General features: G+C 43.6%; 1 protein-coding gene across 1 annotated transcript; it reads right to left on the minus strand.

Moving 5' to 3' along the window:
• Positions 1–255: 255 nt before the first annotated feature.
• On the minus strand, positions 256–14,597 carry MRPL15 (mitochondrial ribosomal protein L15). Its single transcript, XM_075828325.1, has 5 exons — positions 14,444–14,597; positions 11,769–11,926; positions 3,499–3,664; positions 2,380–2,503; positions 256–791 (listed from the first exon to the last, which is right to left on the minus strand). The coding sequence occupies exons 1-5, from the start codon at positions 14,546–14,548 to the stop codon at positions 454–456; spliced, it is 891 nt and encodes a 296-aa protein (XP_075684440.1). The 5' UTR covers positions 14,549–14,597; the 3' UTR covers positions 256–453.
• Positions 14,598–19,266: the final 4,669 nt, after the last annotated feature.

Consider the following 19,266-nt stretch of genomic DNA (forward strand, 5'->3'; position numbering starts at 1 on the left):
AGTCAATCATCCAGGATTGTAGGTTTCTCTGATCCCAGCAATTACAGCGGATAGCGCCGCCCTCCCAGGTTTGATCTTTCTTGCCTAATTGTATGGCATGTGGCCTCTAGATGAGGCAAACCACAACATACAGTTATATCATGGAGCACCAAGGGATTTAATAACAAAAAATATGCCAATACCAAGATGGAAGACATGAAGAGCAAATATTTTCATAATAGGAGAAATTGCATAGAAATAGCATAAACATTAAACTACATAATGGAAGTCATGTGACTCCAACAATATTTATTTTCAAACAAAATATTGTAATATCAAAAAAAGTCAGTTGTAAGTTTTTAGCTGGAAGGCAGTCGTGCACGGTCCTAGAAACACAGTGCTCATCAAACAACTTCTTTACTATATGTACGGTATTCATGGAAGATGTCAGAACAGTACAATATTACAGAATGCTTAAGAGTTGTAATAAGTAAGTAAACGCTCATCAGTGGGTTTCAAGATCTTCTTCTCTTTCATGTTCACCACCCAACCAGGAGCAAGGCCAAAGAATATCTGACGTGGATCCTTGCGTGTCCATAACATTTCATACAGTTCATCTTTGGTAATGTCAGGAAGTATATAGCCATATTTTTGAGCAAGACGTTTCCTGGCTTCAGCCACTATAATTGGATCTGCCAAATATCCACGGTTTTCTGCATCAATATAATATTTTACTAAGTCTTCTGGCGGAAGCATCCGTTTGGGAATTGGTTTTCCACGCATAAAAAACGGTACTGGTTTACACAGAACCTCTGTAAATTAAAAAATTGGGGCATTAAAAAAAACAAAAAAAAAACAGTAACGATATTCAGCTATGTTCACACAAGTCATATACACTGTGAAAGAGTACACTGCGTACCCAACCTGGAGTCAACAGGAAATTTAAGCCAAAAATAAACGACACTAAACAGTGGTGCAGATTTTCATTGGGCTGCACGGAGCACAAGGAGCCAGCTATGACAACGCCAGGGGGTAAAGGATAGACTTATTAAACTTAAAGTGTAGCTAAACGTTTGACAAACTTCTGACATGTCATAGTGACATGTCAGAAGTTTGGATTGGTGGGGGTCCAAGCACGGAGACCCCCACCAATCGCTAAAATGAAGCAGCTGAAGCGCTCGTGTGAGCGCTCAGCCGCTTCGTGTCTGTTCGGCTTTTTCCGGAAATAAATGTATAGTGTACGGACGCAATACAAGTCTATGAGCCCGTACTCCGATACATCGGCTTTCCGGAAAAAGCCGAACAGACATGAAGCAGCTGAGCGCTCACACGAGCACTTCAGCTGCTTCGTTCTAGCGATTGGTGGGGGTCTCAGTGCTCGGGCCCCCCCCCCCCAATCCAAACTTCTGACATGTCACTATCACATGTCAGTAGTTTGTCAAACGTTTAGCTACACTTTAAAAAAAAGAAAAAAAAAGTTGCTTTTTTTGCGGCGAAACTGCAGTTTATCCGCCGCCAAAATCGCAACATTTGCAATTTGTTGTACCTCCTCATTGAACTCAATATGAAAAAACTGCAACAAAAGAGCAGCGAGGCCGCAGCATAAGTTGACATGCTGCGGATTAAAATAACTGCACCGCAGGTCAATTAGACGTTTTCTAAGCTGATTTTTTTCTGCAGCGTGTGGAGAAATTTGTTCAAATATCATCCACGTTGCTGCTACAATAATGCGCTTTGGATTTTCTGCAATTAAATCCGAGGCAAAAAATCCAAAGCTAGTCCGCCCAGTGTGAACATATCCTACAGGCTCTTTTTAAAGTGTCAATGATAAAAGCAAATATGTCAAAAACATGGAAAAGACGGCTCCACTAGATTAATTGGGTATTTATTAATAGGCTACTTGTTCTATTGTTACACATCCTTTCAGGACAAAGACATTTTATTCCAACCTGTAAACGGCCGTTACAGGATAGCAAAAGTCTGACAAGTGTAAGATATGGATCCATGACTACGGAGTAGGGCAGCGCTGACAGATCCCAAGAAGCCAAAAGTACAAAGACATTTGCTACTGGCTAGTATTGACAACGTCCTATAAGGCCTGCTATGAATCCATACTGAACCGCTGAATTTACACAGGGGTTTCTTTAAATGAAAATCTGTAAATAAAACATTATAATTGTGGCACCTTCTATCATTTCCTGTATTACTTGGATATTCTCCAATAGAAGTCTTGCTTCTAAGGGAACATACTGTGTTTCCATGGCCACTTCATGCAGACAAGTAGTGAGTAATGGCGTGTGGATGGACCCCGAGTGGCATTAGCTCCTGAAGTGGTCAGAGTGGCTCCAAAGCAAAAATTATCAGTAAGTAAGAAAGCAAATACATTTTTTTTTTACTCACCAAGACTCCGTGGATCATAAAACCCAGTTGTTATAACACCGCCGTTCTTTTCTATAGCTGCAATTGCTAGCTCGGATGCCCACTGGACTTCAATGTTGACTTTAGCACAAAACAAGTCAGCCCCCTAAAGTAAAACAAAACATGAAAAACACGAATAACTATTCTCTACACTGCATTTTGCAGCTAATCCCTCCACAATATAATGCAGGACACACACTGTGCCCGTATAAGAAAACTGCCCAAAAACACCATAAGCTTGACGACCCCCTAAAAAAGGGTCCAACGTAAAACCAGCAGATCATTGTTGACCCCATGTCTTCCCACAATAAACAGCGTGCTCTTACTACTACAATACAGTTGACATGTGTCTCCACCTAGTGGCAGTATTTGTTTTCTCTTTAAGAACATTCCAAAAGACAGCAGAAACTTGAGGGCTTGATGCCAGTAGGTTACTTAGCCCCTTATATGTACAGCTTTGAAGCAAAAATTTTCTTCAAAAATAAATCTATGTTTTAAGCTACTTGCAGCAATATTTAAAATTCTTTTTTTTTTTTTTTTAAAAAAGAGAAAAATATGTTTTACTTTTTTAAAAATACAGCTTCTATATATCCTGTACACAAAGAAGCTGTATCGTTCCATCAAAGCGGATTCTGTCAGCTCAGCTGAAAGCTGGTCCTGCGTCTCTCTGATATGCACGATCCAGCTAATAACAAATCACAAAGTTCATCAACTTAAAACATTTAACATTTTTTTTTTTAAAAAGGCACCGTTTTAAAACCCAGCACTACGAGCAATATATTGAGAATGGTACGGCCCCAAAACTGATTACTGGGGAGATCAGATTTGCGATGAGGGGGATGTCTCTCCTTTCATTATGCTGCAGACAATACATGGGTTTCTTCCCTGCTGTTGATTGCAAGGTGCCCATGTGATCACATACCCATAGACTCACACTCACAGGGCTGCGCATTAATCCACGGTACCGCTGTCTTGGCGACAAAAAGGGCTTTTTGGTTGGGTGTACTTAGAATGAATTTTGAGATCTTACATTTATGGATACTTTATAGCTCCTTCATAACATGGGAAGAAAAAAATATATATATAGAGTTCTTACTGTACCTCTTCTACAAGCTGGACACCATAATCCCTCTTCAGTGGCTGTATAGTAACTCCTCTAGCATTTACCAGTTGTGTCAAGTCAATCGGCTGCGACGTATCAACTCTCCCCAGATCAATGAGGTACTGCAATCTTTTCAAACTCAGCGGACAATACTGGCGCCGGAAGCTTAAAAGATTACAAATATTATTATTAATGAAAAAAATATTGCAACAAACACTTTGACATGAAGTTCTCCCTCACTCAAGTTCCACCATTGACTCGCGTGCGTGTGAGATATATATATATATATATACACATATACACACACACACACTCACTCTAGTACTTCTCAATGAATTAGAATATAAGAGTTACTTTAGTTCAGTAATTCATTTCAAAAAGTGAAACTCCTATTATATAGATTCATTACACACAGAGTGATCTATTTCCAGCATCTTTTTTTTCTTTTAATGTTGATTATGGAGAACAGTTAATGAGAATATTGGGTAAATGTTGAAGATTGTAGACTCCTGGTGTCCCACTCTAATCAGCTAATCAACACATGCAAAGGTTTCCTAAGCCTCTAACCCCTTTAATGACCGGGCCTGAAAAGGTCTCAATGACCAGCGATCAGTTTTTACTTCTCTGCCTTTCAGCAGCCATAACTTTTTTTATTTTTTCATTGACATGGTCGCATGAGGCCTTGTTTTATGCGGGAGAAATAATTTTTTATTTCCACGGTGTGAATATAGGAAAGAGCGATTCTCAGCATAGTTCTTCTTGTAAATATTTTATTCCGTTCACGTTTCACGCTAAATAACCCATGATATTAATTCTTCAAGTTATCACGGTCGTTTAGATCACTAATATGTGTAGGTTTTTCGTATTTTTAGTTAGTGTAGGGGAAATAAAACATATTTTATGCACAATAATGACTATTTATTCACTTTTTTTTTTAAATCGTATTAAGGGCTAAAGAGGCTCTGTCACCACATTATAAGTGGCCTATATTGTACATGATGTGATCGGCGCTGTAATGTAGATTACAGCAGTGTTTTTTATTTAGAAAAACGATCATTTTTGACTGAGTTATGACCTATATTAGCTTTATGCTAATGAGTTTGTTAATGACCAACTGGGCGTGTTTTACTATATGACCAAGTGGGCGTTGTACAGAGGAGTGTATGACGCTGACCAATCAGTGACCAATCAGCGTCATACACTTCTCTCCATTCATTTACTCTGCACATAGCGATATAGTTATATCGCTATATGCAGCCACATAAACACTGTATAACGTTACTGCAGTGTCCTGACTATGAATATAGGTTACCTCCAGCCAGGACGAGATGTGTTTTCAGAATCCTGACCACTTCTGTAGCGTCTCTAATTTACAGCACAGCAGGCGTAGTCTCGCGAGATTACGCTGTAAGCTGTCATTCACAGCGAGATCTTGCTGTGCTGTGCCGTAAATCACAGAGACGTGCAGAGAAGTGGTCAGGGGAATGAATACACGTCACGTCCTGGCTGGAGGTAATGTATATTCATTGTTATGACACATGAGTAGCGTTATAGCGTGCTTATGTGACTGCACATAGCGATATAGCTATATCGCTATCTGTAGACTAAATGAATGGAGGGAAGTGTATGACGCTGATTGGTCAGCGTCATACACTCCTCTGTACAATGCCCACTTGGTCATATAGTAAAACATGCCCAGTTGCACATTGAGAAACTCATTAGCATAAATCTAATATAGGTCATAACTCCGTCAAAAATTATCGTTTTTCTAAACACTGCTGTAATCTACATTACAGCACCGATCACATCATGTACAATATAGACCACTTATGTGGCGACAGAGCCTCTAACTTTATTTACAACTATTTTTTACTTATAATGTATTAGCATACTCTTGTATGCTAATACATTACACCGTGTCAGCACATAGTGTGCCCTAACAGCAGGCAAACTGAACAGACAGCCCTGGGGTCCTTTCTAGGTTCCCAGGGCTGACTGCAGAGGGATTCCCTGCTCTTTGATCATGTCAACATTTTTCCAGTGACGCGGCGATCAAAGGGCTGAACAGCTGGGGTCCGAATGTTTTCCAACTTCTGCTGTATTCAGCAGGCTTCTCTGAGATCAGGAGCTTTAGGCCTCCCACACACGAGAGCGTTTGGTCGGCGATATACGGTCCGTACGTCGGCTGCATTTCCCGGACCGAACACACTGTAGGGAGCCGGGCTCCTAGCATCATAGTGATCTATGACACTAGGTGTCACTGCCTCACAATTGTCCCGTACTGTAATCATATTTTCAGTACGGGACAGTAGTTTCGCAGGGAGTGACACCTGACCACACTGCCAAAAGTACCAATACCTGGTTTAATAACCACTGTATCACAGTGCTTGATTGGCCAGCAAACTCGCCTGACCTAAACCCTATAGAGAATCTATGGGGTATTGTCAAGAGGAAGATGAGACACCAGACCCAACAATGCAGACGAGCTGCAACCTGCGCTTCCATAACACCTCAGCAGTGCCACAAGCTGATCGCCCCCATGCCACGCCGCATTGATGCAGTAATTGCCGAACAACATTAAAATGGGGCTGCTACAGAAACCCAGATAATCCAGCATAGGATACATTTCATAACAGATTAACAGGTTCCCGACCGCTGGCCGTATTTATACGGCCAGTGGTCAGGGTCTCTGAAGTCCGGCGTATAGTATATATTAGGGATGCACGGTGCATCGAAACTTCGATACTGTTTCGATACTGTGCATCCCTAAACGGTTCGATACCGCTATTTCCTGTATTTCGATACTTCGCTGCGCAGCCGCACAGCTCAGTATAGTAATACATGACTGTATGGGAGCGCGGCTGCGGCTGTGTAATTCAGCCACAGCCCCGCTCCTGAGTCCTGATAACATGTGCGCATGGTCAGGATGATGCGATGTGGCCAGCGCTGTACTTATGAGCGGCGGCACTGAAGACAGAACATGGCGGCCGCGCTGCAAAACACCCCCATGTTCTGTCTTCAGTGCCTGAACTGCTGCTCATTAGTGCAGCGCCGGCAGCATCTCCTCATGCTGACCGCGCGCACTTCCTGTCAGGAGCGGGGCAATGGCTGTATTACACAGCCGCAGCCCCGCTCTATAACGGCGGAGATCAGAGAAACCTCTCATCTCCGCCGTTATTCCTCTGAATGCTGCGATCACAGCTGACTGCAGCATTCAGGAGAAAATGAGCAGGGGGGATGCCCCTGGCTCGCGTCACAGGGAATTCCTGTGACGCGATCGAGGGCCATACCATATATGGGCAGACAGCCCAGGGTCTATTGACGGACCCCAGGGCTGTCTTACCATATTTCTTGTTGTTAGGGCATACCCAAGTATGTCTTAACAACTGCCTGTGTGCTATCTGTCCACAGGCTAATGTACTGGGATATATCTGATATATGTCAGTACATTAAAGTTTAAAAACAAAGTATTGTTAAATTTTTAAAAAATACACCTTCACCTTTTTTACAATAAACATTAAAATAAGTCTCAATACATAAAATACACACATTCAGTAATGGCGCACAACAATGTTTTTGCATCATTTATGATGTGTACGCTGTAAAAAAATAAAATAAACACGGCTTTCTATCACTTATTAATGTGAGGCGCGAGGTGCGATGAATTTACCCTCCATGTTCCTCACATTAATAGTAATTAACCCCATCCTGTACCTCGCACATTAACCCAATATGACTGAGAAACATGATGGGATTAATTACTATTAATGTGAGGTGCGTTCAAAATTCATCACACGTCGCGCCTCACATCAGAAAATGGAAGAATTTTTTTTTTATTACTGTTGGCAAAAGTATCGAAATTGGTATCGAAATCGCAATACTAAAGGAAGTATCGGTATCGAAGTCAAAATTCTGGTATCGTGACATCCCTAGTATATATACGGCCGCACTTCAGAGACTGTGCACGCGCGATCGCGTGCACACAGCTCTATGCCCTGGCTGTTGCTAACAGCCATGGGCACTGGGCAGAATGTCAGGGGTCAATCTTTTGGCCCCTGAACATGTGATCGCTGTGACAACCAATCACAGCGATCACATGCATTTCTGCTTATAAAACAGTGTGCACGCGATCGCGTGCACACAGCCCTGTGCCCACGCTGTTACCAACAGCTCTGGGCACTGGGCAGAGTATCAGGGACCAATCTGATGGTCCCTGAACATGTGGTCGCTGTGAAAACCTATCACAGCGACCACATTTGTTTTATTTTGACTTTTCTGGCAGTAAATCTCCTGCCTCTTTTCTTCTCCTCAAACATTGTTTCAGTTTGAGGAGAAGAAGAGACTCGGGAGAATTGCTGCCAGAAGATTACAGTTACAGTTACACAAAAAATACAGTTACACTCATAAAACATTCTCTGTATAGATAGATTTCTATCTATCTATACAATCAATCTATCCATCTATCTTTTTTTCTATCTATCTATCTACCTTTCTTTCTTTTATTCTATTAGAATAGGCAGGTAGGGAGTATATAATTATATATATATCCACATATATATAATATATATAGCAATAGCGGTTTATTTTTTTGTTAGCGTTAGTGTATATATATATATAGCAGTTAGTTTGTGTGTTTTATAAAAAAAATTAAAAAAAAAATTCCAGTTAGTGTTAGTTACGTTATGGCGAGGAAGTTGTTTAGCGCCGAGGAGGCATACGCCATGCTGTGGTCTGAGTCTGAGACCGCATCAGAGATGGCGTCAGAGATGGAACCTGTTTTGGGCAGTGACGATGACAGCGTCACTTCAGGTTCATCTTCAGGGGACGTTGTCCCTGATGCAGTTGAAACTGCAGAACATGAAAGCGCAGGGCCAAGTAGCGCTGTAGCACGGGACAGCCTGGTCCCTCCAGTCCAGGCTCTTGTATGGGCACCTGCCCCATCTTTTGGGCCTAGAATCCACGGATTTACTGCCAGTCCTGGCATAACCATGGACAATACAAATTTTGTCCAAATGGATTACTTCCATTTATTTATAACGGACGACATCCTAAATCAGATTGTCCATGAAACAAATTTATATGCCACTCAATATATAAGGCAGAAACCTTCATCCACCCATGCCAGAGATTGGACGCCCACCAATTTGCAGGAATTAAAAAATTTTTTGGGGCTCACCCTAAATATGGGTATTGTCAAAAAGCCCTCCATTAGGTCTTACTGGTCAACAAGACCCGCCCAAGCCACCCCAGTATATTCTGCAGTAATGCCCAGGTCTCGTTATGAGACAATAATGAGGTTCCTCCACTTTAATGACAACGCACAGGCCCCCCCAAGTACCGATGCAAACCGGGATCGGTTGTTAAAAATAAGACCGCTAATAAATTCCCTGAATAATTTATTTCTGCAACTCTACACCCCTGAGCAGAATGTAAGTGTGGACGAATCCCTCCTCAACTTTCATGGCAGACTTAGCTTTCGCCAATATCTGCCTTCCAAAAGGGCAAGATATGGCGTTAAGCTCTACAAATTGTGTGAAAGCGGGTCAGGATATACCACCGCCTTCAGGATTTATGAAGGGCGGGACCGCTCAATAAATGTTCCTGGATGCCCCCCTGATCTTTCCACCAGCAGTAAGATTGTGTGGGAGATAATGCAGCCTCTGCTTCACAAGGGGTACCACCTGTACTGTGATAATTTTTATTCAAGTGTGCCCCTGTTTAGGCATTTGCATGCTGCAAGGACTGGGGCATGTGGTACCATGCGCAAAAACAGAATTGGTTTTCCACAGCAATTAGTGGGGAAGCGCATGGTAAAGGGGGACTCCTGTGCTTATGCATCTGAAGAATTGCTGGCGGTCAAGTTCAGGGATCGCAAAGATGTGTATGTGCTAAGCACGATTCATACCACAGGAACAGTGGCAGTGAGGGAAAGGGGGGCAACATCGGACAAGCACAAACCAGTGAGCGTGTCCGAATATAACAAGTACATGGGGGGGGGTGGATTTAAGCGACCAGGTTTTACAGCCCTATTTAGTAAAACGCAAAACTAAAACCTGGTACAAAAAGGTGGCCATTTATTTGTTACATGTGGCCATCCACAACTCATTTGTGCTCTACAAAAAAAACAGAGGCAGGGACACATACCTGGATTTCCAGGAAAAAATTATTGAAGGCCTCATTTTTGATGTTCAGGACACCCGAGAATGCCCCCAGTCTGAGGATGTCACGCGACTGACTGAAAGACACTTCATCAGTCGGATTCCCCCAACACCAACCAGAAGCAACCCCCAGAAAAAGTGCCGCGTCTGCAGAAAAGACGGGCACCGCAAAGATTCCCGATATTTCTGTCCCTCATGTCCCTCGCAACCAGGCCTGTGCATTGAGCCATGTTTTAAAAAATACCACACTGTTCTGAATTATTAGATTTTACTTAATTCGTTGACAATATATTTGCCCTACATTACGTTTTTATTTTTCCCCTGATTTTACTCCAAGGGTGAGGGAGGGAATGGGTGGGGGGTGGATGTCATGTTTGCATATTCTCTAAAGTTCATCTGCTGGATAGCTCCATTTGCATAAACCTGCAATTTCTTATTTTAGAAAACCCCAAAAAATAAATTCCCATTATACCCCTAGATGAATATTTTGGGATTTCTGCTTCAAGAGCAGATATTTTGGAAGTGTTATAGAAACTCTGTTGAGTTTTGTAAAACCAGCTTTGAAAAAAAGCGATTTGTGAAATAAGCTTCTTCTATCGTCCGCCCTCCTACATCTCTATGTGATAAATAAGACACACATATTTGGTATCCCCATGCACAGGAGAAGTGGAAGAATGTGAAAGGAGATGAATTTTGGCCGTGGTCTATGCCGTGTGTGAAAAATGCTGGTATAAACTGACGCATTTGCTAAAAAAATTGCTAATTTTATTTTGATCCATCTTATTCAAGAAACTTTCAGAAGAAAACTGGACTGTCTAAAAATATGATAAACCCCTTGAAGAAAACCTTGTGGGGTCTACTTGTGTGAATGAAGTCATTTATGGGGTGTTTCTAATCTTTCAGCAGCATTAGGCCCCCAGAAAACAGTATGCGGCTATAAAATCAAATGCAGAATTCCTGGACCGAAAAGGCCAAAAAGCCTCCTTTTATGCCAAGCCCTGGCACATGCCCGCACAGTGAATAAGGCACACATATTTGGTATCACCATGCACGGGAGAAGTGGAAGAATGTGAAAGGAGATTAATTTTGGCCGTGGTCCATACCGTGTGTGAAAAATGCTAGCATAAACCGACGCAATTGTTAAATTCTTGCATTTTTTTCCAATTTTGCCCACTTTAGAGAAAAAAAAAAAATGATATATACTGACAAATGCCACTAAAACAAAGCCCTATCTGTCCTTTAAAAAGAGTGTAAAATTCCAAGATGAACTTTATTCACCTGCTGAGTTATAGTCATCTAAAGAAGCGCATAGCAAAATTGTGAAATTTGCTCTGGTCATTTAGCTGTAAAACAGCCTAGTCCTTAACCGGTTAACAAGGAACTTTCTGACAGAGCCGTAGCATGCCTGGATGTAGGAGCTTCAAAACATCTACAGCCATGTGAAAGGGGTTTTCCTGCTATGAACATGTTTTTGCTCATTTAAATTTAAAGAGAGAGTATCTTACATATAGATGGCCGCTCCGGCGGTCAGGAGCGCCGTCCCACCCCTTTTTCAGCAGCATCACATGATTACATCAGCTAAGTCTCTTCATTGGTAGTCAGTGGTTCCGATCATCCGTATGTACTAAACACGCGCCCAGTGGTCGGCGCATCAGACCATAGCAAATACATCTTCCTGCTTGCGAGCAGCAAAATGTAGCGGAGAGGTTCGGGCTGTGCGTGATGTAATTCACCCGCCCATTTAAATGTCCTCTGAAAGAAGAACAGAGTGCCATGATCACGTGACTGGCGCCGATAACCGTGGAACGGGGTGGAATGGTACATATGACCGCCGGAGCAGCCATTTATACGTAAGTAACTATCTCTTTATATTTAAAATGAGCAAAAACATGTTATTAGCTGGAAAACCCCTTGAATCAGTGGCGCACGAGAGCATTGCTGCTGATTTATCTCATTGTGAGAACGAAGGACACCCCGTTGGACCAGTTGTCGAGGAGGAGACAAGTATATATGTACATGTCCGATGGCCTGGAATTTCCAATCATCAGGCAATCCAATGATCCAGAGGATGGCGGTTTATTATAATGTTACTATAATTGGTTTGTACTTACCTATGTCCCTCATTAAATCCATATTTAGGAATGACCAAGTAAAAAGGTGTCTGACCTCCCTCAAATCCTAGACGTGGCCGGTTACCCCTTTGTTTCTCTCCTTTGTGGCCCCGGCCACTTCTGTTGCCACCATGTCTACCACGACCTCGTTTCCTTTCCTAAAATAAAGCAAGTTAAAAACAAATATAAAAACTAACTGACTTAGGGGATGTACAGAGTTTTATGCCAAGCAGAAAAAATCTGCCACAAAATTCCTTCCAAACTTTTCAGGCAGATTTTGAAATACAAGTGGTTTTTTTTTAAGGCATTTAGAGGTGTTTTTTTTTGTTTTGTTTTTTAGGTGGTCTTTTAAACTTACGCAAATACCGCATAAAAAAAAAACAAAAAAAACTCTCGAAATGAACGGCATTCCGAGATAGAACATGAAGCTTTTTTTTTCTGCAAGTGGCCAAACCGCCCTAGAAATAAACGCCTCTACCTCCTATTGAAATGAATGGAGGGAGATTTAAAGAGGCTCCGTCGCCAGTTTATAACTCTCCTACCTAATCTGATAGGCGTAGATAAGTTATGTTTTGTTTTTTTTTTTGTTTGTTTTTTTTAAAACGTTTAATTTTTACCAAGTTCTGATCATTTTTAGTTTTATGCTAATTTGTTCTAAATGCCCAACTGGGCGTTTTTTTTTTAACTTTTCACCAAGTGGGCGTTGTAAAGAAAAGTGTACGACGCTGACCAATCAGCATCATACAATTCTCTTAATTCATGCCCAGGTTGTATAACAGCACAGCGTTATCTCACAAAATCACGCTGATACAGGACTACCTCCCGCAGGTCCTTCACCGGAGCGATGGAAGACTGAACAGACATCGCCTCCAGCCGTGCCGGGACGTTTATCCGAAGCTGCAGCGGTTGGAGGCAATGTCTGTTCAGTCTTCCGTCTCTCCGGTGAAGGACCTGCGGGAGGAAGTCCCGTCACAGCGTGATTGGTCAGCGTCATACACTTTTCTTTAGAACCCTCACTTACTGAAATGTAAAAAAGATGCCCAGGGCATTTAGCACAAATTAGTATAAAAATAAAAATGATCGTAACTTGGTCAAACATAAACGTTCTTCAAAAAAAAAAAAAAAAACCCGTTCTCTACATTAAAGCGCCTATTAGATTAGGTAGAAGATAGGGCAGTTATAAAATGGTGACAGAGCCTCTTTAAGGTGTGTTTTTGGCGCTGATTCCAACGCGGGTTGTGTGTCAAATTTAGAATAAAAAAACCACCATGTGAACTGGACCATAGGGTGAGAACACACAAAAGCAGCAAAACCACGCCCACATGCGGTGGCGAATGGCTGAACAATATTACGAACAATACCAGTTTTAAATCAAAATCCTGCGGTCATACTTTCTCCATGTCGGCGTGGTATCAGCCGCCGCTCCGTATGTTCTCACGCTTAGTCTAGTCTGTTCACATGTGGGATTTCAAGTTCTTCAGATAAATACAATACCGTCACAATCATCACACTTAGCATCATGCACACGGCCGTGCCTGTAATCACCCCCCGCTATTACAGTCACGTTCGGGCGCAGACAGCCATCCGCATTTTCGGCCCGTGCCCCCATACACATGGGAGCCTGGTCCGTAAAAAGCAAAAGATAGAACACGTCCCATCTTTTGCGGAGGCTTTCTACGGCCCGGACACCTACTCGCAAATATACGGCAAGGAGTCTGTGGTCAATAGAAGTGAATTGGTCCATAATTGCAGACCGTAATTACTGTACACAATTACAGACAAATTCTACAGTCGTGTGCATGGGGCCTAAGGTCCATGTACACGACCGTAAAAATTCTCCGTAATTGCGGACCGTAATAGGGTCCGCAATTACGGACCCATTCACTTCTATTGCCCACAGACACCTTTCTGTATCGCTACGAATAGGTGCCCATGCCATAGAGGTGTACCGCAATAGATAGGACATGTCCTATCTTTTGACTCTTACAGGCCGTGCTCCCATACTTTGTATAGGAGAACGGTCCGAAAGTGCAGGAGGCGGCCAGCAGCCGTCGGCCGTGCCCGCAATCACTGGCTGTGACTACGGGCCCGGCCATGTGCATGAGGCCCAAGACATTGGTGTCCACAGCACGGCTTTTGAACATAAGGGTCTATTCACACAGTGCAGACAAATTGCGCTTTATTGCCACGATTATCTTAATAGTTGCAAAATGTAATGTTTTTGCCACAATTATTGCTGCATTTTGTGGTAATGGTGGCAATAAACCGCACTGTGTGCGTTGGAATGGGCCACCCACAAGAACAGCGCCCTCTCCACGGAATTAGATGGGGAAGGCAGCCACTGTGATTGGGGGTCATGGGACCCCAGTACTGCAGCTAGGGAAGGAACGCCCCTATAAATGCATGGCTGTCTGGGCGTCACTGTAACGGTTCACATTAGAGATAGTCATGCGATTTTACACTAGTTTTACTATATCAAGGATTCGCCCGTTTGTTTTCTGGACACATACATTATATATCTGAAGGTCTCACAGAACTTATTACTACAAGTGCAGGCTTGGAGTTAGACATGCCGGTACCGCACAGTGACAGCTCAGGCATTCAGCAGTATAATGGTGTCCATTCACATTGTTACGTTATTGCATATAAAACTACGTTCGTAGCATAAACCTTACTCTCTGTCTGGCACCGGGGTTGGGCCTCAAATTAGCCAGTGACACCCGTGGAAGTGTTTTCAGCAGGTCCCCCGCTTTCTTGCCACCACTGCCGGAGGCCGCCATGTCTACATGCTGAAGGACAGGGGAGGTTGTAACCACGTGATAGTCACTGACCTGTAAATCTCGCCGTTTCAAGTTGACGCTTTACTGCTTTGACGTCAAAGCGACGCGCCACAAACCCGCCATGTTTGTTTAGGGCAGCACTCCTCGGTGGAGTCATTGGCTCCCGAGTAGATTTTAGATCATTTACAAGAGCGGGTGTTTGTCACATGATGAATGACACACTCCGGAGCACTTAGGTTCAGGTAGCTCCCAGCAGTAGAGGCATGCTCCCTTGTCAGAAACCCCAAACTGCTGGGACACTAAGCACTCAGAACTTGCAAACACAAAGATGCAGCAGAGCCGAGCTCATTTTTTTTCTGCATGTGATGGACAGTAAGGGTATGTGCACACACACTAATTACGTCCGTAATTGACGGACGTATTTCGGCCGCAAGTCCCGGACCGAACACAGTGCAAGGAGCCGGGCTCCTAGCATCATACTTATGTACGATGCTAGGAGTCCCTGCCTCGCTGCAGGACAACTGTCCCGTACTGTAATCATGTTTTCAGTACGGGACAGTAGTTCCACGGGAAGGCAGGGACTCCTAGAGTCGTACATAAGTATGACGCTAGGAGCCCGGCTCCCTGCACTGTGTTCGGTCCGGGACTTGCGGCCGAAATACGTCCGTCAAATACGGACGTAATTAGTGTGTGTGCACATACCCTAAGGGTATGTTCACACGGCCAAATTTCAGACGTATACGAGGCGCATTATGCCTCGTTTTACGTCTGAAAATATGGCTACAATACGTCGGCAAACATCTGCCCATTCATTTGAATGGGTTTGCCGACGTACTGTGCAGACGACCTGTTATTTACGCATCGTCGTTTGACAGCTGTCAAACGACGACTCGTAAAAATACAGCCTCGTCAAAAGAAGTGCAGGACACTTCTTTCAGACGTTTTTGGAGCTGTTTTCTCATAGACTCCAATGAAAACAGCTCCAAAAACGAGTTGGTAAAAAAATGAGTTGGTAAAAATGCGAGTTGGTAAAAAAACGTCTGAAAAGCAGGGTCTGTTTTCCCTTGAAAACAGCTCTGGATTTTCAGACGTTTTGGTTGACTACGTGTGAACATACCCTAAGGGTATGTTCACACGTAGTCAACCAAAACGTCTGAAAATCCAGAGCTGTTTTCAAGGGAAAACAGACCCTGCTTTTCAGACGTTTTTTTACCAACTCGCATTTTTCGCGGCGTTTTTCGCGCCGTTTTCGCGGCGTTTTTTACGTCCGTTTTTGGAGCTGTTTTCATTGGAGTCTATGAGAAAACAGCTCCAAAAACGTCTGAAAGAAGTGTCCTGCACTTCTTTTGACGAGGCTGTATTTTTACGAGTCGTCGTTTGACAGCTGTCAAACGACGACGCGTAAATAACAGGTCGTCTGCACAGTACGTCGGCAAACCCATTCAAATGAATGGGCAGATGTTTGCCGACGTATTGGAGCCGTATTTTCAGACGTAAAACGAGGCATAATACGCCTCGTATACGTCTGAAATTTGGCCGTGTGAACATACCCTAAAGGGTATGTGCACACACTAATTACGTCCGTAATTGACGGACGTATTTCGGCCGCAAGTCCCGGACCGAACTCAGTGCAGGGAGCCGGGCTCCTAGCATCATACATATGTACGATGCTAGGAGTCCCTGCCTCTCCGTGGAACTACTGTCCCGTACTGAAAACATGATTACAGTACGGGACAGTTGTCCTGCAGAGAGGCAGGGACTCCTAGCATCGTATATAACTATGATGCTAGGAGCCCGGCTCCCTGCACTATGTTCGGTCCGGTACTTGCGGCCGAAATACGTCCGTCAATTACGGACGTAATTAGTGTGTGTGCACATACCCTAAGGGTATGTTCACACGGCCTATTTACGGACGTAATTCGGGCGTTTTTGCCCCGAATTACGTCTGAAAATAGCGCCTCAATAGCGCTGACAAACATCTGCCCATTGAAAGCAATGGGCAGACGTTTGTCTGTTCACACGAGGCGTATATTTACGCGCCGCTGTCAAATGACGGCGCGTAAATAGACGCCCGCGTAGAAGAAGTGACCTGTCACTTCTTTGGCCGTAATTGGAGCCGCTATTCATTGACTCCAATGAATAGCAGCGCTAATTACGGCCGTAATTGACGCGGCGTTCAAGCGCCTGCACATGCCGGTACGGCTGAAATTACGGGGATGTTTTCAGGCTGAAACATCCCCGTAATTTCAGCCGTTACGGACCCCCGCCGTGTGAACATACCCTTAGGGTATGTTCACACGGCCTATTTACGGACGTAATTCGGGCGTTTTTGCCCCGAATTACGTCTGAAAATAGCGCCTCAATAGCGCTGACAAACATCTGCCCATTGAAAGCAATGGGCAGACGTTTGTCTGTTCACACGAGGCGTATATTTACGCGCCGCTGTCAAATGACGGCGCGTAAATAGACGCCCGCGTCAAAGAAGTGACCTGTCACTTCTTTGGCCGTAATTGGAGCCGCTATTCATTGACTCCAATGAATAGCAGCGCTAATTACGGCCGTAATGGACGCGGCGTTCAAGCGCCTGCACATGCCGGTACGGCTGAAATTACGGGGATGTTTTCAGGCTGAAACATCCCCGTAATTTCTGCCGTAACGGACGCCCTCGTGTGAACATACCCTTATAGCTTCTCCTACCGTGACCCCCGGGGGTTATCACCCACTGGATGCAACATTTGACCAGAAATTTTTAACACCGTTTTCCACTTTTTTTTTTGTTGGTGCTGTTTAAACCAAAAGGTAGTGAAAATTGCTTTAGTTGTTTTGACTGAATCAATAGCGCAGTCGACTGCGCTATTGATTCCGTCGGAAAAACGGAAACCTGTTGGAATGGTGACGAACAATTAGCAATGTTTCCGTCAGCATTGATATCAATGGTGACTGAAAGGGAAGCTGTGGTTTCAGTTTGACTTTACGTCGCGGGGTTCATCGGACAGAAACCTCAGACGGAAAGCCAACGCTGATGTGAACAGGCCCTTATACAGTATAAGATTACTGTCTGCTGGACCCTGTATCTAAGCCTACCACATGGCAGGCTTAACCCCTTCCCGCACCTGGGCGTGCAGTTACGTCCACGCTTTAACAGTTAACCGCCGCGCGGGCGCTACACCGCAGCGGCGGTTAACTGTGCAGGGCGTCTGCCCTGCTCTCCCCGTTCCCAATCAGCGGCCTGTCGCCGCTGAAATCGGCAATTAACCCCTTCGATGCGGTGGTCGATTGCGATCACCACATTGAAGAGGTTTGCAGCGGATCGGCAGCCCCCCACATGCATTTGCGGGGGCTGGCGATCCTTATCATGGCAACCAGAGGCCAGACAATGACCTCCGGGTTGCCATGTACGGAAGCCTCGGAGGAACAGCCTCCGGCCGGTCCTCCGATGCTTCCTGTCAGTGTGACAGTTACGTCACAATGACAGTTAGAACACATTACACTACGTGTGTAGTGTAATGTGTTCCAGCAGCGATCAAAGCTGCAAGTCTTAGTGTCCCCTAGTGGGACAAGTGAAAAAAAGATAAAAATGTTTTTAAAAAGTGTAAAAATAAAAGTTAGAAGTGACATAAACAAAGAATGCTTTTTTTCCTATAAGTCCTTTATTATAGGAAAAAAATTAACACGTTAAAAAAAGTACACATATTTGGTATCACCGCATTCGTAACGACCCCGTCTATAAAACTGTAGTATTATTTTTCCCGCATGGTGAACACCGCGAAAAAAATAAACGAAAAACCGTGCCTGAACAACAATTTTTTGGTTACCAACCCTCCCAAAATATACAATAACAAGTGATCAAAAAGTCGCATGTACGCCAAAATTGTACCAACGCAAACTACAACCCGTCCCGCAAAAAAACAAGCCCTTACACCGCTTTTTTGACTGAAAAATAAAAAAGTTATGGCTCTCAGAATATGGTGACACAGAAAATAATTTATTTTATAAATAAGTGATTTTATTGCACAAACGCTGCAAAACATAAAAAAATTCTATACATCTGGTATCGCCGTAATCGTATCGACCCGCAGAATAAAGTAAAATGGTAATTTATAGCCCAGGGTGAACGCCATAAAAAAACTGAATAAAAAACATTGTCAGAATTGATGGTTTTTGGTCACCTTGCTTGCCAAAAAATTGAATAAAACGTGATCCAAAAAATTTCTGGAACCCCAAAATGGTACCAATGAAAATCTACAGATTGTCCTGCAACGAATAAACCCTCACACAGCTCCGGTGGAGAGAAAATAAAAAAAATTCTGTCTCTCAGAATATGGCGATGTAAAATGTGCAGAGTGTTCCAAAAGCAGATAAGATTGGGCGCCATTTATCAGTGCGACACCGGCCACATATCTGCGGATTATTATTTATTTACTGCATTATTATACCCTCTTATTATACCCTGATGTACCCCGCACAGATAACATATGCCCCCCACAGTATAAACTGAAACACCAGTAAAACCCCAAACAGAACAACTACCAAGCTACATCTGCGCCCCAAAAGCCAAATGGCGCTCCCTCCCTTCTGAGCCCTGCAGCGTGCCCAAACACCAGTTTACGTCCACAGATATGGCATCGCCATACCCGGGAGAACCCGGTTAATATTTTATGAGGTATTTGTCTTCAGTGGCACAAACTGGGCATAACATGTAGTGCACTAAAATGGCA

Source organism: Rhinoderma darwinii, chromosome 5 (assembly GCF_050947455.1).
Source record: "Rhinoderma darwinii isolate aRhiDar2 chromosome 5, aRhiDar2.hap1, whole genome shotgun sequence".
Lineage (NCBI taxonomy): Eukaryota > Metazoa > Chordata > Amphibia > Anura > Rhinodermatidae > Rhinoderma > Rhinoderma darwinii.